This window comes from Schistocerca americana, chromosome 2 (assembly GCF_021461395.2).
Source record: "Schistocerca americana isolate TAMUIC-IGC-003095 chromosome 2, iqSchAmer2.1, whole genome shotgun sequence".
Taxonomy (NCBI): domain Eukaryota; kingdom Metazoa; phylum Arthropoda; class Insecta; order Orthoptera; family Acrididae; genus Schistocerca; species Schistocerca americana.
Genome location: NC_060120.1, coordinates 701,445,014 through 701,469,461, shown reverse-complemented (window position 1 = coordinate 701,469,461; position 24,448 = coordinate 701,445,014). Strand labels below are relative to the sequence as shown.

Here is a 24,448-nt window from a genome sequence, read left to right as displayed (position 1 = left end):
GACGAAAAATAAGAGGACGATAGCTACAAAAATCAATGTAGAACTAAATGTCCCTCTCACGAACCCGGTCAGCATCAAAACAACATGAAGGGAGCTCCGTAAGCAGGGTACTGCGGGAACACCCAGGCATTTCAGAAACATATATAACTGATGCAAGTGCCTGTAACGGGGAAACGTGGTGCCGAAGCCACAAAAACTGGACTATGGAACAACAGAAAAATGTCACTTGGTAGGATGAGTCTTCTTTCACACTGTTTCCAGCTTCTGGCCGAGTTTACGTTCCAAGAGTGAAATAGGGTAGGCATTCGGCAATGACTTGGACAGACATATCGTGGTGTTCCATGGGTCCCATGAGTACTTTGCAAGGGCGCATTACTGTCAGCGATTGCGTATCCATTTTTGCTGATCAGACCCACCCTTGGTACAATATTTGTTCCCCCACGGTGATGCTGTCCTCCAAGAAGACAGGGCCCCTGTTCATACAGCTCGCATAGTTTTGTGAACACGTGGATGAGTTGTCGCATCTCCCCAGGCCACCAATTTCACCAGATCTCAATTTTATTGAGCCTTTGTGGTCTACGTTGGAGAAAAGAGTGCGCGATCGCTATCCATCTCCATCATTGTTACGTGAACTAGCCACTTTTTTTCAGGAGTAATGCTATAAGATTCCCTTGAGGATCATACACGACAGGTATTTATCCACTCCGAGACGACTGGAAGCTGTTTTGAACGCCGGCGTTTTTCCTACACCGTATTAGGCTTGGTAATGTTTTGTGTCTCCACATATTTGTCCACTCCCTGCACTATTCCACGACTATCTTTCTGACATCATTATTGAAGCAGTTACTATTTCATTGTAACGTTGTACTGTGTAACATCTGTCAACTAATGATCTGATTTCACAACCGCTTCAACAATAGATTTTAGGTTTGAGAGTTCCAAGGTAAGCATTAGGAAATGATTATCTGGAACAGGGCCAAGGAATACATCGTCAAAGATGACTCCCGCTAGATGAGTATTTGCATGCCAAACGGGCACCGATTGTGCCCGAGAAGGAGTTTATTAACTGAGGCCGATTATGTCCCACAGTGGTAGCCCATAAACTCGAAAATTTTATAATTAATTTTATAACTAACATAATCGACTTGAGACTCTGTACATATTTAGCCTGGCACTAACACCTTCTGCCATTGCTTTGGGCTACTCAGATACTGGCCATGCTTTGAGTAGTGTTGTTCACTCCACAAGTACTTTATAATACTGTTGCAGCTAATAAACTCTTTTTCTCGCAGAATTCGTGCCGCTTCGACAAGCAAATACGTTACTCATTTACTGATATAATATGGTGGTTCAAAATGGTTCAAATGGCTCTGAGCACTATGGGACTTAACTTCTAAGGTCATCAGTCCCCTAGAACTTAGAACTACTTAAACCTAACTAACCTAAGGACATCACACACATCCATGCCCGAGGCAGGATTCGAACCTGCGACCGCAGCAGTCGCGCGGTTCCAGACTGTAGCGCCTTTAACCGCTTGGCCACTCCGGCCGGCTGATATGGTGGTCTTCGCACACTCACTTGTCTTTTAGCTTTTTCCGTACCCACGTTACCTATCGCGACACAACTTGCTATGTCTTACTGTTTAGACGGGTTCGTTATCTATGGATACTTCCTTACACTCCCGAGGAAATAGTATGACATTGTCGGCTGAGAACATGGAGGACTGCCGTTAGCTAAGCAGGACTTCAGATCCTTGTTGGTTTATTTCACAGTGGCAATGCCGACGTGTTGTATCGTATTGAACTGGGGACCTAGAAACGACGGAGAGGCTTCGTCCCTCAGTGGTTCACAACCCCACAACACGCTACAGCAGTCCACCCATCCCACCGGCTTCTCACACCGAACCCAGGGTTATTGTGTGCGGTTCCGCCCCCCCAGTGGACCCCCCCCCCCGCCCCCCTCTCCCCGAAAACTTTTCACACGTGATGAGTGTAACCCCAATGTTTGCGTGGTATAGTAACTATGGTGTACGCGTATTTGAAAAAGGTGTTTGCGCAGCAATCGCCGACATAGTGTAACTAAAGCGGAATAAGTGGAACCAGCCCGTATTCGGTGAGGGAGGTGGAAAACCGCCTTAAAACCATCCACAGAGCGGCCGGCACACAGGACGTCACTAATCCGCCGGGAGGATTCGTGCCGGGGACCGAAACGCCTTCCCGACCGGAAAGTAGGGCGTTAGACCGCACAGCTAACCGGACGGGCGCCGAAGTGTTAAGTGATATAAAGGATACCAAATCATATCTTTTTATTTCGATTTATTGTATAACCTAAGCCCATAAGGTATTTGTGAATATTCTTAGCGTGCTCTTCGCATGCTGTTTTTTTCTTGATATGTTGTCTGCCGTTGGGTTTTGCGTCAAGTTGTTTTTTGATGCTTGACAACTACTTACGTCACCAGTTGTGATAGTACCTAGGCGGTAAATATGCATTTTACTGGACTGCATAGATTACTGCGTGACATTTTACTTTAAATGAAGATAAGTCCTCATAGATACTAGGGGTTTCCTCATCTATAACGTTTATATAGGGTTTTATATTAAAATAAAAAACAATATTTTGTTTCAGCAGAGCTCCTGATTGTATGCTGTCTAGTTCTGATCTTTTTCATGTTTTTATATTCCTCTTCTAAATCTGTGGTGTTAAATAGTTTTATGACTAACAAATATGTTAGTCATGTTGAATGAGAATGGAGGGCAGTGCATCAGATTTCGGGAATCATATTTTTCCTTTTAGATCGCAAATTTAAACTTTTTAGGGACATTCGTCTTAAATTACTTTAGTAAGGGTGCTCATGACCTCAATGTTGGACTCTCAGTTCATACAACCAATCAACAATTATCATTAGAGAATGTAGTAAAACTGGACGTTTATCATTGATGACGACCGCAAACCAATGCGAAATGGCAGTAACTGATGTTTAGTGCTTTTCGTTAAATTTTCATGTTATTTAGAAAGAAATTAATAATGCGGTCACTAAATTGTGACCACTTACGACATGAATGTTAATGTGTATCAGGTAGCAATTCTGTTTTAATTCTTTACGTCTGCTCCTTCCATTTTATATATGAAATTATCGACATAAATAGGTAGACAAAGATCACACAATCTTTGCTTCTTACTGCCTACAAGTAGATTTTGAATGTGGTTTACGAGCACATCGGTTCCACAAAAGAGGTTTGATGGATAGTTATATGCCGTGCAAGAAGAAAACCAGCAGAACCACGAACTGGTACAGTATAGTTTCTTCCTTCTTTATTCTCTTCGCTTGCCTCGGAACTGTCATATATTCAGACCACGTGTAAGGAGGTTTCGTAAAACTGGTACGTTGCACGTCGTTACAGTATGCATGGTACATTTTTTATTATTCTTTCTCGTTATTTCACATACTTGACCCTCACGGGTGGGGATGGACTCGCAGAGGCCCGACATTCCGCTCTTCATCCAAAGATTATATTAATTTGACAAGATAAACGTCCCTTTTTAAACATAATAAATGTTTGATGCAGTCACGATGTGTCTAGTTTTATGATATGTGATGATGGGAATGTGAGTGCTCCAGGTGCGGACAGAATTGTTCCAGAGGTTTCTGAACAAGGGTGTGTACGTGTAACGGGATTGAATAGATGGAGTGGTGGTGTCACGTCACGGGTGGGTTTTGTTGAGTGTAGGTAAGGGTTGGAACGTTCAGTGGGTAGGATGGCTGAGGGAAGGACATGATTGATAGAATCAGTGGGTTCCATGGGTGATCAGGAAATGTTCTCTGTTCCCAGGTCGTCGAAGTGGATAGGGTAGGATGTAAGAGTGGGTGGATCAAATTAGGGTGGATAAGCAGTTAAATATGAAGTGTGCCTTGTTAGGTGGAATACAGACTGAAATGCTAGGGAAAGTTGTTGTGAGGACGTTGGAAAAGATGGATGTATTGTGGCGAAGAGGCCAATATCATCAGCTCTGGGAGGACGGCAGAGGGAGGTATTTCAGTGTACTGGGCTGTCAGCTAGTCGGTTTGGGTGGAAAAGGAAATGACGAAGTAGGTAGGCAATGTGTAGTGTGTTGTTGGTAGGCTGGCTCGGCCGCACCAGCGTCGAGACGCCGCCCCCGCTCGCAGCCGCTGCCGGTGCCCATGGAGGGCGGGAAGAAGCTGTCGCCCTTCCAGCAGATCATGCGGGAGATCAAGATGAAGCGCAACGCCGCCAACTCGCGCGCCTCGCGCTCCAGGAGGTCAGTGTTTCCTGTTACCTTTCTTCTGCACTAGTCTAGGCGTCAGTAGTTCCTCAGCCTCGTAGACAGCTGCTGCTAATTTACAGCCTCGTCTGTTTCTAAGAGGATCAGAAAACCAATACATTTGTGTGACAGAAATGTCTGTAGATGTCTTCCAAAGTGTATGATTTACCACCTGTCCTATCCGTTACAGCCAATAAGATCAGTGGATGAAATATTAGACTGAAAAGGAGCGAACTAGACGCTTCGGAGCACTGTAGTTGATGTAGAGCTGGTGCCAGGTGACGGTTCAGCGTCAAAGCCGTTGTGCTGAAGAGTTTTATCTCTGCCAGTCTGCATAACGGAATCAGCGCAGAACTGTGGGTCGACGTCGAGACATTATAGAGTGGCACAAAGAAGTTATCGTGTTTCGACGTGGCCGCGACCTCACCGTGAATGAAGTTGCCCCAGATACTGGTGAATATTGGTGGACTTCCCAGTGTCACAAGAATGAACTGTCACTCGCAGCCATGTAATACGTGATGTAGAAAGTTCCTACGTGACAGGGATGGTAGACGAGGGTCAACATTGACAATGAAAATAAGTTTCAACGCCGACAGCAGTTGCTCCCGTCAGTGAATGCTGGTCGATCTCAGCTACTTTTCGAGCGAACGCTACGAAGGGAATGGCTTTCTCTGGACATTTGGAGTCGGATACCTCGCAAAAGGCCACTTCTCACAGCGGCGTATAAAGCTGCACTTCTCCAGGGGTCCACGCGATACACACATCAGGCAGTAGCTGACGGGAAGCGCGTCTTATGGTCCTGTGAGTCGCGATTTTGCCCCTTTTCAAATGACACAAGGCGTCGAGTGAACAGACTCCCTTCCTTGCCTAAATAAAGCCATTATCGTAGCCAGAGGTGGTATTACAGGGTATCAGCGTGATTTTTTGTCCGTTGTGTTTATTAAATTCCGCCTTGAAACAAAACTCCGCAAGGGAAAATCAAACAGTGTTGCCAGCATTCACTTCTACTACTATACACATGAGGAAGTAAATGGGACCAAAAACATTCAAAAGTTGAGGTCACCGCTATAGTTATACAGGGCCTCAAGTCCCGAAGGAGTCCATCTCAGATTCTATGAAGAACTGACGAGTGAATTAACTCCAATATTAAGCATAATTTACCGCAGATCTCTTTACCAGAAGGCTGTACCCTTCCTTAACCACAATTTATTTCTGATAATTTGTCAACTTCTGCATTAGGCAACCTTTATGGCGGCCCAGTTGTCAGTTAGTCTAAGGGAGGGAACTTGTTTGCGTCATCTGTCTGCGACTCATGTAAACTTTGTTCTGTATGTTATTGTGTTCTAACTGTTTGTGAATTTTATGAAGCGGAGTTTGGGCACCAGGCTACCATTTGCGTAAAACGGCGTGGGAAACTACTTAGAGGCCACATTCAGGATGACCAAAGTACTAGACCTGGAGTTGACTACCCGCCGACCCGATTCGATATAGATACGACACACGCTCCCATCCCGCATGCATCGTCATAACAAGCAGAACATGGAGATCGAAAACATTGATCATACCCATGCGATTGGTAACAGTGAACTTGTATTCTGAAGAAAATGACAGCACCAGTTGTACTTTTCTTTTCTTTTTAAACCACGACCGGTTTCGGTTCCCAAAGCAGTTATGCAGAAGTATAAGTCAGGCGTCCTCAGAGGGCACAGGAGGTTGACTGCTTTAAAGAAACAGAACAGCACAACAGGTGCTGAGACATTTTCATCAAAACCATTACCACACTTGCGGAATAGTTACCAAGTGTTCCACAATCTGTATAAGAACCTACGTAAACTTTTAGTTTCAATCGATATCAATAGCAGTCACGGTAATGTATAACCAAAAATGTTCGCTCTTAGAGGCATTCTGCTGTCTAGTGTGGACACCTTTTCTGTTGCCTGGTGCACTCTTCAGATTTAAATCCTTTCAACTGGTTAGGATTAGTTTGGAAGATGCTGTGCAGCCAGGTCAGATCATCATATCAGACGGATTTTTCGGAGGAAGTTCTTAACAATCTCACCTAACCCACGCCATACAGGCACGAAGCAGAGGTGCCAGTTGTGATCAGCAAACACCGTATTAAGGGAGAGTAATTACGGCTAATTTGGGTCTCCTTTATGTGACTGACCGATACAAAAGCTGTTTTTTAAAGTCTTGGATCATATAGACAGCAAAATAATTGCACCTACGCTCTATATTCAGGTAACTTATAGTGTAGCTCCTAGTGTTTATCACTGTATAAGAGCGAATTAACATTTTCTCTATGTGAATTGTTACTTTTCCTTTCAACCTCTATTGTTCTGACGCGTGTGATTTCTAATGGGTTTTCAGGCTAGTAACAGCTCGAAAGGGAGTTGTCAAGAGGAGAGCGAATGGAACTTACGGGCCCATTCTGCGGTATAAAGCATGAAATGCTAGAAGTACGAATATTGTGGACAGTACTGAAAATCTTAAGAGTCGGGTGGAACGATAATTATAGATGCACGAGGGCACTCTGAAAAGTAATGCGTCCTAATTTTTATGTGAAAACCCTTTAAATAAAACTAACGTTATTAACAATCTACATCTTTGTTCTTCATGTCTACATATCTGCAGAGCTCTGCAGATAGATGGCTCCGATCATGGCGGTGTGTAACGTAGGTATATCAGTGCGTGAGAAAGAGCGCACTATAATGGAGTTTCGAATTCTGAGAGTTCGTCCACACAAGGAGCACCCTCTCATTCAGCATAACAATGCCAGACCACACATCGAGCGCTGCGATATCTGCAACAATCCGACGGCTTGGGTTCACAGTCATCGATCATCCTCCATAAAGTCCCGACTTGGTCTCATATGATTTACATCCGTTTCCAAAAGTTAAAGAACGCCTTCGAGGACTTCATATCGATAGTGATGAGGGGGTGCAAACAGAGGCGAGGCCGTGGCTCCGTCGATGAAGTCAAAGACTCTACAGTGACGGTACTAACAAACTGGCATCTTGTTAGGACAAATGTATTCTTCGATCGAGGTGACTAAATTGAGAAATAATTATGTAGACATGAAGACCAAAAATGTACAATGTTAATAACGTTTGTTATGTTTAAAAATCTCTAAGAGGTTTAACATAAAAATTCGGTGGCAGTACTATTCATCACGCCATCGTAGTAAAGACCCTGATATGAATCTAAAGGTGAAACGTAGTACTGATCCGGAACTCATTGGGTAATAACGGTCTCGTTAGCTGAACGGCCAGGTACGGAAATTTCTATGATAATATAATGGTAACATTAGACTGACTGATGAAATAATGTGATAATTAGAAAAGAGATTCAGTTGTTGTAGAATGGGGATTAAGGTAGGTGTAGAAGGGAGGGTCGGTGACTGCAGGAGAGAGAAATGGACTGAGACACTAGTGTATAGAATGGGATGTATTGAGCACATAGGACCCGCAGGAGACACCATGCTAATTCCATGCGAAACCGCGTGTATGCTTGATAAGGGCCTCAGAAGGGCGAGGAACAGAGGTCAGAAGTTCTTCTGGAATTCAATATGCAGCTGAAATAGTTCCCTGATAATTAGATCATGTAGAACTAACAAGTTAGAGGGATATTGATTGCTATACTTCACTCTCTTTTCCAAATAGTCCCAATCTATTTCAGTGAAAATTTAGAGGCCTAGCTGAGATGCTGTAGGAAATCTAGGTGTACGTCCAACCAGGAATCTATGCGCGCATCGCTATCAACACGATCGTTGTCATCTTGGAAGATGAAAGCGTCCACAGCATACCCATCCTGTCTATTTAGAAGAAAGAGCAACACCTGATCACCAAGAATGGTGAAATAAATAAACTGGTTCATATTGATGGTAACCTGAATGAGTGGGCCTAACTCATGGTACGGAAAACACCCCCTTAACTTCATAGAGTCCGCAGCTCTTGATCTCGCGGTAGCGTTCTTGTTTCCCGCGCACGGGGTCCCGGGTTCGATTCCCGGCGGGGTCAGGAATTTTTCCTGCCTCGAGATGACTGGGTTTTGCTGTGTCGTCTTCATCATCATTCATCCCCATTCCGGTCGGAGGAAGGGAATGGCAAACCGCCTCCACTAGGACCTTGCCCAGTACAGCGGTGCGGGTCTCCCGCATCGTCGACTACGCTCCTCGGAGTATGGGACCTCATCATCATCAACATGATAGAACCACCTTCAGCTTGAACTATATATCCTGTACAAATTGCGGGATCAGTGCAACATTGGACTGTGCTGGGCTGTCTGCAGGGCCAGTTCGAGAACATTTTACACACACAAGTGACATAGTATTCGTCTCCCCCCTCTGACGAGTAGCCTGCCCTTGTGCTTTTTCTCAGACTTTTAAAAATTTGCACTCGGACGCCTCTGGCAGGCTCCACAGTTTGGCACCCCAAACGCCCGCTTGTGTCTCTCTCTCCTTAAAGCGGCCCTGGCCGTCAGTGTAGTCGACGCCTTGCATCATTTGACTCGTTGGACCGGACTACACGCCTCCAGTCAGCTAATTTCCAGTTTCTGTGATGTTTGGCCCATTGAACACTTGCAGCTTCATGTACCGCTCTGATAAGTGACGTTTTCTGAGGTGTACCGCTGGGCACTTGGTTGAGATGGCCCTGACAGCAACAACACCAGTCTCGTCTGAAACTGATCTTCATTGAGAAGGTATAACAGCCGTCTCCGGTCACTGTCGATTGGGACATTTTAGCAACCAGTGTTCTTACTTCGTGTTACGTGGCTAAAGTGGTACACTATATATTGTAGACACTTTTGACAGTCTGCGTTGACACACGTACTAATCCTGCAACTTCATTCAGGGTGCGCTAATAATTATACGCAAACGTGGTGGCTTCTTTCTGCTATTCTGATACTTCTTCTCCTCCTCTCATCTCACTGCACTGATTCCATACAAACCACAAACGCTTGGCAAACACACATCACTTATCACTTTACTGCCATGATGTACGTCTGGTAGCAGTTTTACAACACCTACAGCGCACCAATGCGACCAGTGTGCTGTTTAATCGGAATGACTAATACTTTATTGGTGACCCTATGAAGAAGAAAGAACCAAGCAAAGGAGGAGAGTTCTGATGCGAAATAGCATGCTTACGGATGCAAGAGCTAATGCTGATAAGAAGGTGAATATAGGGGTAAATTTGTCTTGGAGAAGAACCCTGTTGAATTCTCATTAGAACAGGGTGTGCATGCTTTATACGTGTAGGTTTAATAAAATGTATTGGTATATACGGCCAGCAAACCAGAGTTGGGAATTAGAGGTGAAACGATGGGATTATTGGAGTTGGGTGCTCACTTACTGCGGGATATGAGGAGATGTTGAGTGTGAGAGTGGAGGGATGAGACATTAATGAGATGATGAAGGATCGCTGTAGTGGAAGGAAAACGAATTTGATAGGTAAGACGGAGTTATGTGTACGCTAAAAATCGCAGCTATGTCGTAGAGTTTGAAGTACGGAGAAAATATGAGATAGCAACGGCTGTGTGTGTACTGCGCTATGAATCAGCTATATTGGCTTATGTCAGACGGAAATTAAGGGCAGTTCCAAACTGAAGCTAATGCATCAGCGGAAAAAAAGAAAAATGAAGAAGAAAGAAGAAGCAAAATGGCGCATTACTTGAGGATGGAGACACGTATCTGGTGCAGGGTATGAGGATGGGAGAGAAAGGCGCAAGAGGTAGCCCTCGCTCTCTAGAATGTTGCGTACAGACTTTTTATTCAATCCCGAATTCTCACGTATTTCTAAATATGATTGTCTGTGAATCCTACTGTAACGCAGGCTTAACATCGACTGTTGGAACAAGAAGCACTGTGACTTTAGCAACCAACATATAGTAAATCGTATTTGTTTGGTTGTCAGCCTGCTGGCAGTCCCACGCTTCTCTCTGTCGCTGCCTCATATAAGCCTTACCAAGCTGCATGAAGGAGTCGTTCCAACGCCGAGCACAATGTAAACTTGGATGTACTATAAGTCCACGACACCTGTCTTAGATTCCCTAAACGACACCCACTTCCCCTGCTGCACAAGGTAATTACAACAAATGTTTAATATTCCTCTGTAGACAAAGAATAACTATCAAGGTTTGCTGAAAGTATATTCAGTTTTACACTGGAGAATGGTAGTATAAGCCTTTGAAAAACACATGACTGTACTGCGAAGGTGCTGAGATACCCACCCGCCAAAGACGCAGACCCAGAACGGGCACAAAACTGATCAAAAAATACGATAAAAAGAGACTGGTTGAGAATTAACCCGTAGAGGTCGTGGGTTCTATCCCATTTCTTTCTATCTTCTGCCCATGAGAAGAAGCCTTTCTGTCGACCCACTACCGTAAACGAACATTGTTGTCACAGTGGCATCTCGTACAAACAACGTCATAAACAAACGACTGCTATTGAACAGAAGTCTTTCGCTAACATGGTTCATGTGGCAGCAGTGCGCTTGATTCAAACAGCGGATGCCTCCACAGCTCGCGTTGTACTACAGTGGAGTTCTTGCTGTTCCTTCGCTACGGTATTATAAGGTCACAAGGGACGGCGAGCGGATGCTGAGGCAGATTTTATGTTTGACAGAAGGCTTCCTATTTTTGCCAACTGAGAACTATAGCAAGATGCGACAGTAGAGTAAGTCAGGAAAAGTGGTGTACGGAATTTGTAATTTACTTATTGCTCGGGCCAGTACTGCTGCTCCGAAGTTTCGAGCGATACTATCTGTAGCGTAAAGAAAAAGTGTTCAAGAATAAGAGTTCTGTGATTAATTAGTAATATTATGGGAGTTCATGTGCTGGTGTGTTTAAACTGAATCAATTTTGTAAAAGTTCCCTCCATAAAATGGTAGGTATGCTCTTGGAATCATCATTCACATAGAAACTTTCGGTATGACTTCTGCAAACAAATGTGCAGTCTAAGTTAATGACTTTACACTCTCCTGTCATGCTACATCTTTCTAATTATTCGAATTTGATTTTAAATTTAAATTCACTTTCACGCCCATTCTCTGTCTTTCTTCCCACTTTTTCAAATTTCATTTATTGCAACAACATTATTTCTGAACAAGTATGATAGTTATTAATTGACTAGTGCACAAATATTTTTCATTAGTTCGTTAGACCCCTATGATATCTGGAGATACAACTGCACAATGTGTTGGGCGTTTACACTTAACTTCATAAGTATTTGGTGACCATGTCCTTTACATAAGGGAGTCAAGACTCTGAAAAGAGAGACAATGTATTAGAATGCAACAAACAGACCCACAAAATTGGCTAGAAATATTCGACAGTTAAAACTGAACATGTATTATCACATATACTTTCGTTTGATGTTAGTAGAAAGAATATAATACCAAATTACTCAAGGCGTATAACATTTTCTCCTCCATAAAATGGTAAAAGCAAAATAGAAAGAAACCTGAGGCAAGGTGACTGTCCATAGATAGCTATATTCCGTTCATTTGAGTTGAACCTTTATGTAAATAAGTGTATGTTTTGTTGCCAGTTTGACCAGAAAACTAAAGATGATAAATAGTATGTGTGGTCCAGTATGGGTGAAGACAGATGGTCTTATCAACAGAATAAGACACAACTGCTGAACTTAACTCCAATGACATAATCAATGAGTTTTCTTCGCTCCAAGCAAGGGAATTCAAAGTAAAATTGTTATAAAAGAACTGTGCCTGGAATGGAATATTTTCTCAACTATTCATTTCTAATCAGTAATTTATGCACTATTAATAATTTATGAGGGGCAAAGAAAATATGTTCTTTTTCATGCATCAAATTAACATCAGTGTACTGTAGCTGACATAAAGAATAAGCTATAGCTTTCGAATATCTCTCAGTTCGAGAAAGTGTATACAAAAAAATTTGTGTCATAACCACTGGTTCAGAATTTTCTTCAAATTGAAGATGACACGACAGATCTTAAATCGGTCGAAAATTTAAAATATATGTGACTTAGATAGACAATAAAATTTGTCACATAACTATTCAGTGCATATTATTCATAAAACAGAACAAATGTAAGTTATCAATGAAATCGAATGGATTTCTTCTTCTACTAGCCTAATTTTTCTTTCTTTTTCAGATAATTAATTTTCATTATTCTTGTAAAATTATAGTATATAAACAAATTTTCTGTTAATATCATACTTTTACTATAAAACTCGCTGCATATGAGGATCCAATTTCAAGCTGTTAAATCAAAAACAATACCCACAATACTGACATCAAAAATTGTGCTTTGCTTATACTAATGAAGTATGGTTACCTTTTACATACCAATGCAACTTTTAATTATTGCGTGTATAACTAACAAAAGTTTGATATGCAGTAAGTTTTATATACTTCTAGCCAAGTTAAGATCTTAAGTCATGGCACCATCTCACATTCACCAAATGAGCTATACCCAAAAATAGAAATTTTACACTTGTAGACATGTTCCTAGAATAAATTTCAGTTTAACCTCTGAGGTGCTTAAGATTTCTAAACATGCCCTTAGATAGGCAACTAGTTGATTAATTCTGATATGCATAATGGTATTTGGTATGTTTGTGCTTCTAGGCAACTTTTTTTGACAACAGTTGACAAGAATGAGGAACAAATGAATGATGACATGCATGTGTTGCTAAGCTGTGTTTTCCAGCTGTTCGTAGCTTCTGTGCTTCTGATATTTTATACTCCAATTTATAAATTTATTCTGTAATAAATCTGAGGTAGAAGTTATTTCGAAGTGCTGTATCAGATTTCTTTTCATGAGGATACAATAGTGTTCTGCAACACTGTGCCAAATATGTTGAGGTTATGGGAAGAAGTGAGTTCATTCTCCAAGAAAAAGAGCAACAGTAAGGGGTTTCCTTACTGAAAAGACTTACACACAATAATCAATAGCCAAAAAATTAGGTATTTCACAAATATCAATAAACAGAATTTTAAAAACCTGGAAATGGTGGCCAAATAAATGATTTAAACTTCTAGAATGGAGAGAAGACGTGAGATTCTTATACTTAGCACTCAAAAGTTTATAACCACTGATCCAAGCAAAGACAATGTGTCAGATTGTGATTAAGATATTTCCTAACAAAGGGAATTACTCAACATCAGTTTGAAATAAAGGCTAGCTTGAAAGAACAGTAATATTACATCTTCCATGGCAGAAGTTATGTATTCTTACAAAGATTTCAATTGTTTTGTAACATAAAAAATGTTTATTAATGCAATTTACTTTTATGATTGCAGAAAGTAGAAAAATCCTTTTCATTGTTTGTATTACTTTGGAACTCTGTAACACAACAGCTGGTAGTGGTGCCTTATTCCTTTCATCTTGTATGCTTCACCGATGAAAGTGTCTTGTCAGTTGTGGAAGAGACCTACCAGTATGTGAGACAAAGAGGTGGACAGACAAACTATGAAAGATCCCACAGAAAGTATGATGTAGTGGGTCATATGATGGCATGGTTGTGGGAAAATGTGTATGACTGAAGGGACAATGAGATACGATCACTGATGGGAGCAAGTGGACCAGTTGTATGGGAGAGAAAGCGTGCATTTTTATGCAGATTCTGGCGATCTATCAGAAATCAAATAAAGTTTTTATTTTTTGTTTTACTGGAAGGGTATAGAGACACTTGATTAACCTGTAATTCATCCAAAAGAAAAGCTGAGAAAGATCAAAATAACAACATGGAATGAGATTGGTTCTATGGCCTGTCAAATTTGATTTGAGGACAGTGGTGTCATAAAAACATAAAAACTTTAATAAATGTAATATTAAGGTAACAGTAGTAGTAGTCGTAGTAGTAGTACTAGTAGAAGAAGAAGAAGTTGCTTATTGTTGTTGTTGTTTTACTCATTCATGGATTACTTTTAAAATGATACTGGACAAATCTTCATATTACAATTTAAGATAAGAAAGAAATCATAGTTCATGTATATTGGCATTACACATACACACGGTTCTTTTTTGACAAGGGTGGGACACATAGTCAACCATGGCTGTATAGTAGGAACCATCTCAGTATTTTCTAAAGTAATTCCAGAAAACCACAAAAACCCATGTCACGGATTGGAGTCTCCGTCCTTCCAAATACAAGACCAGTCTGTTTACAACAGCTCAACCTCATTCGATTTATACCTAGTGTACACTACTGTTTTCAAAGAAGTTACTTATTAATGCAAAATTGTAGATTCACACTGTCCATTCATTTCTCACTACCGATCACGTCATACACTATGTAACACTACACACACTACCAGTTGAAGTCAGGACGATAGTGACAGTGTTTGGTTTCTATTTTGTGTACTGTAGTTTCCCATTTGTTTGCCTGAAATATTGAGTCAGCTTCCCTCTATAATGAGTTGATGTTGAACTCAGAAGAATAAGGCATTGTTCTTTCACATTGCAGAGTACTGGGGATAAGATTTGCAGAGGAAAAAGAATTGCAGTGGCAATGTCTTAAGTGAAATGAAGGAGATGTTTTATTATTATTATCATTACTATCAACTTGCGTTACATTTATTTACAAAAATTCTGCTCTTTGTTACTAAGTAATACACTAATCCTTCACTGTGTAGAATGTATGACACAACAAGTATTTTTTATTTGTTTTAACAATGCCTTTAATATCCTTGGACGATTTGTTGAACAGTTTCATTCCTTGGTAGAAAATTCCATTTTGAGCTTCTGTTTGTTCTTTCTTGACAAATACAAAGTACACACTCACAAACAAACACACACACACACACACACACACACACACACACACACACACGAAAATCGGATACACCACACTCTGCAAAGACTCACCATTTTACAGACAAATGTAACACCAGGCGAAAAGCAACACAAACAGCTAAGAAGCATGTGTGTGTGTGTGTGTGTGTGTGTGTGTGTGTGTGTGTGTGTGTGTTTGTGTGGGTGGGTGGACTTTATCTGTCTGTGTTGTCTTTTTTGTAAAATTCCATTAATGTGTTAAACAGTGTGCCCTGCAGAGGACCCACCCTAACTTCTCTACCATAGGTTCACAAAGATATTATCCCAATAAGGCCCATCATCAACTTCTGAAATGCTCCATCCTATCACCTAGCCCAACAGACACATACACTACTAAAAAAAATGTACTCCTTTGATAATGGAAAACACAAAGGAATTAATTGACAGAACCAAGAACATACACATGCTAGACATAGCAACCCTCATATCATTTGACATCATATCACTATACACTTTTATTCCACTAAATGAAACAATCAACATCATCACACAAAGACTACAACAACTAGGAAACACAATGAACATACACATCAATGAAATAACAACCACACTCAAGACCATAACATCACAAAATTATTTTGTGATCAACAAAGAATTTTAACCTCAACATGAAGGACTGCCGATGGGATATCCAATTTGTGGCCTCCTAGCTAAAATTTATGAACAACATGGAGAACACAATCTCCAGATACATAATAAAACCACAAAACTACAAAATTATTTACTGGTACTGTTATGTCGCTGACATAATATGCCTGATTGATGAACCTCATACACACATAGAACAGCTACACAGTTAAATAAACAACTTACACCCAAAAGTTAACTTCACATTAGAAACAAAAACTAACAACTCACTACATTTTCTAGATCTCACCATACAAAAAACAAGCAACACACACAATTTCACAACATTCAGGAAACTGACAACCATGAGCAGCACCATTCACAACCTATCAAACCACCCACTGACACATAAGCAAGCAAGGTTGACATTCATGCTCCATAGATTCAACAGAACACCCATGAACAAACAGAATTACACACAAGAACTAAACACAACAAAACAAATAGCAGTAAAAATGGTTATGATACCCATAAGGTAGACAAGTTAAATCAAAAAATACGTAAACATTACAAAAATAAACGTACCACACACATAAATCCTCACCCGACCCAGAACAACACAAAACATAAACAATGACCACACACAATACACAACAGAGCAACAACCCACACACAGAACGAAATAACACATACTCACCTACAATAACAAGATTGTTCACAGAATGGGTAACATATTAAAGAAACAGGGATTCCAAATAGGATACAGGACAGAGAACACAACACGGAAAAACATCAGAACACAAGAAACACCCACGGATAAATTTAACAGATCAGGAATGCATGAACTCACGTGCAACACTTGCCAGTCAGTGTACATAGGACAAACATGCAGAAACTTCAAAACCAGATATTCAGAACATCTCAGAGTTTTAAAAAGCAATAGCTCCCATAAAAGATTTGCTGACCACCCAACTACAAGAGAAACAGACTCAAGAATACTAAAACCCAGCCACAGCCTATACAGCAAACTGACCATTTGGGGAAACTTCCACATACAGAAGGCAATAGCAGAAGGAACTCAGGTCATAAATGAATACGCTACACTCTGCAGGGGCGCAGGGGCACACTATTTGACACATTAAAGGAACTTTACAAAAAAGACAACACAAACATATAAAGTCTACCCATCCGCACACACACACACACACACACACACACACACACACACACACACACACGCACACAAAAAATGGATACACTATGCAAAGACTCGCCGTTTTACAGACAAATGGAACACCAGGCAAAAAGCAACACATACAGCTAAGAAGCGCACAGAAAACACACACACATACAAAGATAAAATGTACACAAAATTCAAATTCGGCGCCAAATTCACTGGTGAACAAATGAACACTGACTGGGCTGGGACACACAACAGCCACAATAAAACTGTGTTTTGGTGAAGTGCAAAGTGCTTTTACGGCCTTATTTGTGAAATACGTGTTATGTTTACATATGCATCACGACACCTCACCATGATGCTGAGAATGAAAGGCCTTGCCACACGAAAACGTAAGTAAAAACGAATACAGGCGCAAAATATCGCGACAAACAAAATACGTTTAGATGATAGGTCAACTCCCAACAAAATTTCTCATCGACATCGTTTGGTTGCAGATGACAAGCTACCTGTAATAAGTAATACACAAGTCGTCCTGAATAATCATACACACCAAATGTAAAGGTATTAACAAAAAGAAACGAATTATTGTTTAAACTAAACATCCACATGAATTTGTAATCATTTAATAAAAATGTTCACATTACAGATTAAATAAAACGGGAGGCCACTGATGATGGCACAGTGGTGCTAAACATGTTTTGGAACTTGGAAAAAACGGTGTTTTGCGTAACTGGAGGACCTTACATCCTACAACGTTGTTCTTGAACTGTATCTGCTAGGTATGGTTGGATCCAGTCATTAGGTACACCCCTTATCCTTAATTATCGTATGGTCAGCAGTATCGAAACATTTATGGATATACTTGTACTGCACTCATCCTCTTTTAATGGATGACAACGTACTTACATCGCTTCAAAAGGAAAACTATGATTCACGTAAATGGTTGTATTTTTTGACGCAGATCATTAATCTGTCTTTGATAACAGATTCTACAATTTTTGACAGTGTTGACAGTGAGGAAATGGGTGTATAATTTTCTGTCTTTTACATAGTCTTTCTTTAGCAGACACACAACACTTACCTGTTTTGAATACTGTGGATATGTATGACTCATTTATTATGTTTATCAAGGTAGTTTGTATGCGCTGAATGCATTGCATCAGCAAACGGATTGATACTTCAATCCAGGCTGCTGAATTTCTGTTTTTAATGTTTCCTCTAGTTTTACTGACTTCATGCTCTGTAGTAGGTAACAAGATCATTGTATTTAGTGTACAATTATTTACCTGTGTTATATTTCCTTATACGAATTCTTGTTATAGGTTCTCTGGAATAGTTGAAAAATTCTCAGTCAGAAAATTTTCTGCGCGGTCTGGATCATTTATTTACCTTTTTTGTTTTGGTTCCCACATGCTGCCTATAGAATTAGAACGCAGACTGCTTTGCTTTTATCCAATGCAACGAATATTATTTCATTATTAAATGTCATATTTACAGTAGTCAGCACGTTCATATAAATATTTTCGTACGTATGGTAGAACTTTAAGAACTCTGACTCATTATTTCTTATGGAAGTGCTGTGCTGAAAGATATTGGAGGGATTTTTAATGCCTGATGTTGTTCATTTGTTTTATTTCATTTATTTATTTTTAATATACAGCTGCTGATGTGGGTACTTCTAGAAAAAAAATTCAAAGTTCAGTTGAAATAAAGTTGATTTACATTGGTTGTTCTATACTACCATGCTCTCGTAGTCACTGAGAGGTATACAGATGGAACTGTGAGTGTGCCCATTTTGGGAGACAGCTACCTTAGTAGATGTACGCAGGTCTCATTGCTCCTCGTGGAACTAATGGCAATATGTCAGTATATTGGCTTTTCTAGCTTTATTCTGTAACAATGTTCTGTACGCCAGCCTAGTGCCTGCTACGTGGCTGGAGCTGCGGTGTGCTTTGCGGGCAGGTCGCGGCGCGTGGTGCAGGAGGAGGAGTACACGGACAAGGACCGCGCCGCGGCCGCCAACATGGGCTCCCGCGACATCAAGCAGTCGCTGCGGCTGAAGCGCAAGCAGGAGCGCAGCCGCGCGCTGCAGATACCCGAGGAGGCGCGGCCCGGCGCGCTGCTCGCGCTGGGCAGCCGCGAGATGCGGCGCGGCAACCTGCGCACCGCCATCGGATTCGTCCACAAGGTCCGACGCGAAGCGCGTCTGCGCGTGCTTTTATACACACGCTTATTCCTTAAGCCGACAGCACACGGTCCGTGTATCCGAGCGTTGAGCGTGGCGAATTTCTGACGTCTTAGCGTGGAATAGCACGTTCGGGAGTCTTTCCGAACGTGCAGGGCAATATCTAGCATGTCAGATATTGTGAGCGTGCTTCTGAGCGTTGACCAATGAGGTGGCACTACGCCACCTACGTCACATGCACGCCCCCTCCCTTCAGCACAGAATTGTGAGGCGCCATATTGGCATTCATTTGAAGCCTATATGTATATATGCCGTTTCTGAGCACCAGCAACTTGAGAGTCACTCGAAAAACCGGTTTTTAACTGTGCGATTCGTTGCAAAAAAGAGAAACATCATATTCGTGACAAAAGAATTACTGTGACTTACGTATTATGAGAGTACGCCATTTTAAGACAGTGACACTCTGAGGATCTACCAAAACCACATTGTTCTTGGAACAATTTGTTATAACTAAATTTCAGTTAGCAACATAGCTAAGATTAAAGCTTCTAGGATTTCGAAACACGTTAGCATTGGCGATAGCAAATCTGTTATCTGTTTGGTGCAGTGTTTGCCAGGACGGTAGCTCAGCGTGCTCTGTCAGAGGGTTAGCAGCCCTCTGTATTAAAAAAAAAAAAAAACTGAGTTAATCGATCAACAACGAACTTAAAGGGATTTCTTTCGACGTCCGCCCCGAGCAGATGCAACAAACGAAAGCGAACAAAATGAGATTAAAAAAAAAGTGAGTAGCGTAATTGACTATAAACGTGTTGCGGCTTGTGGTGGTGGTTCGCGTCCCGCCACATCAAAATATTTTTTCCTAACATTCCCGTTTTTAATAGGTTCTGCTGCTTTATTATTAGTTTAATGTAAGTATATACTACAATATTTTATGTTATGTAAATATAAATTCACCTTTTTTTGAGAAGTGAGTTTGTCCGGTTGGGTTAATCTATAGGACAGCTCGCGCTACCTGCCTAAAGATATTTTGTTCCTTTTTCTTTTAAGTTTCGCAATTCACATGTTGTAAAGATCCTGCTACTGGGTAGGAAGAGTAATCGAGTAAGAATGATTTTGGGATTTCACTAAAATGTGGGAATGATAAAATAATGTTTATCTTATGTGGAGAACTATTGCAAATTTCTGTCGCACTGTTTATAGTGGTACTTTTCTAAGCCTGCATACTTATTGATTGGAAATCGTACTTTCCTTTTTGTCTGAAAACGTGTACATAGACATTGGAGTTTTTGTTTGTGTATAATACATATAGAACAACGTGACTAGCATATGGACAGTGAAGGAAATGTGCGTTTTAATAGAGCTAATGTAGGAATTTTACGCGCGCCCGTTTAGTAAACAGTGTGATTTTCGAACTAAAAACATCCCGCAACTGCCGCAGGAGTGCGTTGGGATCGCGGATACCACGTTGGGTCCCACGTACCGTGTGCACAAGTCGCATCGTTTGTGAGCGTTCAGTAGTACGTTGAATTCGGCACGCTCAACGTTGACGTTCACAATACACGGTCCGTGTGCCGAAGGCTTTAGTACCTACTCGAGCTCAGAAGATGATTCTACGAAATCTACCAGACATATAGATACATGACATATACAAATCGACAGAGCATCTTTTCGAGTTTCGATTCGTAATACAAGACGTGACGTAGTTACAGAAGTCGCCACTAGGGGACAGGTTTGTCAGAACTTGTAGCCAAATTATATACTCCGTACTTTCGCATCCAGTTAGTTCACACCTGATGATGGGCGACGCATTGAAGTGATTTCCCAAGTGAGCTGTACTAGCGCCTTCTCCCGTAATTCGTGTCAGTGACTTGAATAAATTTCGAGCAAATATTGATGTTTGCTGCATCACAACTGCTGTCCATACTGAGCACCCGTAATGTGAGTCAAAAACTTGGTCAGATGCTCTATCCGTATTATGTTTTTATTTTCTGATACGTAATGTGTTTTTCACGAATTCGTCTTGTAAAATCCCGCCGATACTTTTTAGTAACCCTCTACTGCTGCCATTAAGATTCCAATGTCAGAAAGGACAGGTAATAACGGAATTGTACATGTTGTGCGTGCACAGTATAGCAGGAAGAATACGTAAGTGATTCGGTTGAATACAAGGTACAAAATTTAGTGTGCAGGACTTCCACCTCTGGCAGCAGCAATAGCTCTAACCCAGCTGGGCATCAACTCAAAATGAGCTCAGATATCATACATGGTTAGGTCACTGCAAGCCGCTTAGACTGTACGCCACACCTCATCAATCCTAGTCGGAGGCGAGTGGTAGATTTCCAGTCACTAGCCAATCCTTGGTCAGACGTTCTCAGTTGGTGAAGGATCTGGGGAACGTCTGGCCAGGGCAAAAGCCGAACATCATCTCTATGGCGATAAGTCAAGTCAGCACAGGCAACATACTATCTCCTGTAATCTCGTTGAGGGAATACGTCACGGAGATCTCGAAAATAGCGCACTCACGCAGACCTTAACACGTCAGAAAACAAGCCCTTGCTGTACAAATTACCAGCTATGCTAACAAAAGGCGATGGTTTTATATAGTCAGTGGCACTCCATTCCGTCAGGCCAGATGCTGTGCGCGTGTGAATGCAGTCTGCCAACATTCACTCTCCTCAGAGCCTCCACAAGCGGATTCTTCTATCACGACACTGTACGCCGATGTGGGACTCATCGGAAAACATGGCGTGGTGCGACTACTGTGTTCAGCATTGGGTTCTTGCGCACCACTTGTCGGCAGGCTTCAGTCTGGTGCCCGTCGAGTGAAGCCACAACGGTGGCCTCGCTGAGGACGGGTTGTAGCGCTTCAGACATTATTGCGTACTCCGTTTGGACATTTGTTTTTCTAAAAAAAGATTCCACATCTTCACTTGTGATGTACCGCGTGACTGTACCATCCTGCAACACTGAGCGAACAATGTGCCTGTTCTCTAGGATGCTAGTTGCATTGGGCCATTTAGACGTTGTATGGCGTGAACTGGGATCGTTGTGAACTCATCAATATTCCATACCCACATACCAGACCTGTGCTCCCGACCAACTCGAGCAGCAATATTGTGAAAAGAGAAATTGCTCTCTTCATAGACAACGATCCTGCTGCTGTCGACCTCCAACGCGTGCTGCAAGATGTTTGTCATTCTTACACGATCTTCTATCAAACAAACCACTTTCAAACAAGAATTCGGAAAGAAATATTCACTGTGCAACATTTTCTTCTGCATACAGAACGTAGATACTGTCCCTCCTACATACTTTGTGGGATTTCCCTGATGTGCTAAACAGCTGCGTATCCAATCACATAGTACAGTTCGTGCGATGAAGAAACACAGACACCGTGTGTCATTCTCTACGTTCATTTATCCTAATTTAGAATGTGTCTTCCTTTCTTCATTCCACTAAAAATTGTCACGGTGTCTTCAGGCATCATATCTTCAGTTATGATACTTTAAGACAAATAACATGTTGCAATATTAATGGCTTGCACTGTAGATGTAGGCACTTTTATGTCCAGCCGATTACTTTCGAAAGTCATACTGACTATCCTTTGATATCTTGTGTCCTTTCACGTATCAGTGCAACAATTAATGTTGTTTGGGACAATAATAATGATAATAATAATTAGCATAATAATAATAATAATAATAAAAGTTATAATAGTAACTGTAGATAATGGTAAAGGAAAGATGACACGGATCGAAGAAAAAATATCCATATGGAATTACTGAGTTTTAAGAAAGAGGAATGCAGATACACTGATTCATCAGGGGGCTTGGGCACAGGAGAATGTCCGATGGTAAAACGTTGTAATTATTTGTAACAGGGTGAAGTGTGACTTTCAAATCGAGAGAAAACAATGTTGTTTTCTAATCGATAAGTCATTAGATTCTTCTGAAGCTGCAACTGTAAGCCCCATGGTACTATGAGGAAGATACATCAAGAGTAGGTCAACTTGATTTGGAAAAGACAGCTGTTTGACTGAAGGAGACGGAAAGGCTTTCTGCTCTAATGGGCGCAAGTGATCTTGCCGTGCTGTTCAGCTTTGGATGATGGAGAGATATGAAGAACTATATACCTTGATCGGAAGGTAAAACAGTAAATGTACAGACATCTCTACTCAGCGTGGGCCTCTGCGGCCAGAGTCAAATAAAAGTTTTCCGGGTATGGCACCGCGTCATATTACAAATAACTGTCACTGATGAAACCAACGCTTCGCCCGTGGTTACAACAGAGTCCACTACATTTTGTCATGACTGCTGTACTGAGAATGACATTCCGTCACAATTTTTAAAAAAGTTTACATTGTTAGTCTCTTGTGGGAAAAGAATTGGGAAACTTAATTGTAATTGATCCCTGTGGTGGAGCTGGTGGGGATCTGCTGTTGTCTACTGCCTCACACATTTTCTGGAATAATTTTCAGTCACCGACGAATGGTGTGTTAACTCCTGTTCTCTTCATGCAGAACACAGACAGCGCGGCGGCGGTTCTCACTGGTAACACTTGCGTCCAGTCGTGTTGAAATGGTGTCAATAATTTGACCAAGGCCGCACAGATGTGAGTTGTACACTAAAATATTTTCATCTTGCCGGAAAGCTGAAAGAACATTGGGGGAAACAGATTTTCCAACTATAAAAACATTCGCACAGCAGTTATGAATGGTTCAATGACCAAGAAGAGGATTTATAACGTCGAGTAATTGAGCAGTTCGTAGAATGTTCCGACCACTGTATGTGGAAACTTACTGACTGCGTTGAAAAATAGTGTCATGTGTGTGTATCCCTTTTTAAGTGTAGTGCAGCATTCAATAAAAGTTATTTGGTCTACATTATAATATGTAACTTAATTTTGAAGTTCGTCGTACCATTACGCTTCTTACGCCGTGTAACTGGCTGTGAGTAGTTCACCAACAAGAGGGGCAGCTTCATTACCGGTGTGGTTATGGGTACAGCCATACACGGTAGTTCTTTACTACCAGTCTATGACGTCTGCTGGTCGATGCACCTTACTGCGCAGATTCCATAAAACCGACTTGCTATTACACTTCACTCCATGACACAAGTCAGCAGTTGAGGTCGACATTACCGCCTATTACCAGTTCAGCACAACTACAGCGTCTAGTGAGCTTATCAAGAGATGAAAGTAGAAACAACGGTGTGGTTGGTATCAAGTTAACAGGACTGGTAAACAACATTATGTACTTCAGTACGGATAATGTGATGTAGGATTCGTGTTGAGAGGCTAGGCGAATGCAGAAAGTGAGATGGAGTGGATGGCATTCAAGGATTTGAAGAGGTTTGTGGGATTTTGAGGATGTAGATATCCAGGTGACATTTTCAGGCGAAATTTGGAA

At 41.3% G+C, this 24,448-nt stretch overlaps 1 protein-coding gene across 1 annotated transcript in view; it reads left to right on the top strand.

The window, feature by feature from the left end:
- Positions 1–4,185: 4,185 nt before the first annotated feature.
- Positions 4,186–24,448, top strand: part of LOC124594355 (outer dynein arm-docking complex subunit 4-like) — a 60,012-nt gene continuing 39,749 nt past the window's right edge. Inside the window, exons 1-2 of the mRNA XM_047132723.1 lie at positions 4,186–4,278; positions 18,772–19,044. Coding sequence (XP_046988679.1) covers positions 18,880–19,044 — 165 coding nt within the window. The 5' untranslated portion in view covers positions 4,186–4,278; positions 18,772–18,879. The remainder of the gene's footprint in view (positions 4,279–18,771; positions 19,045–24,448) is intronic.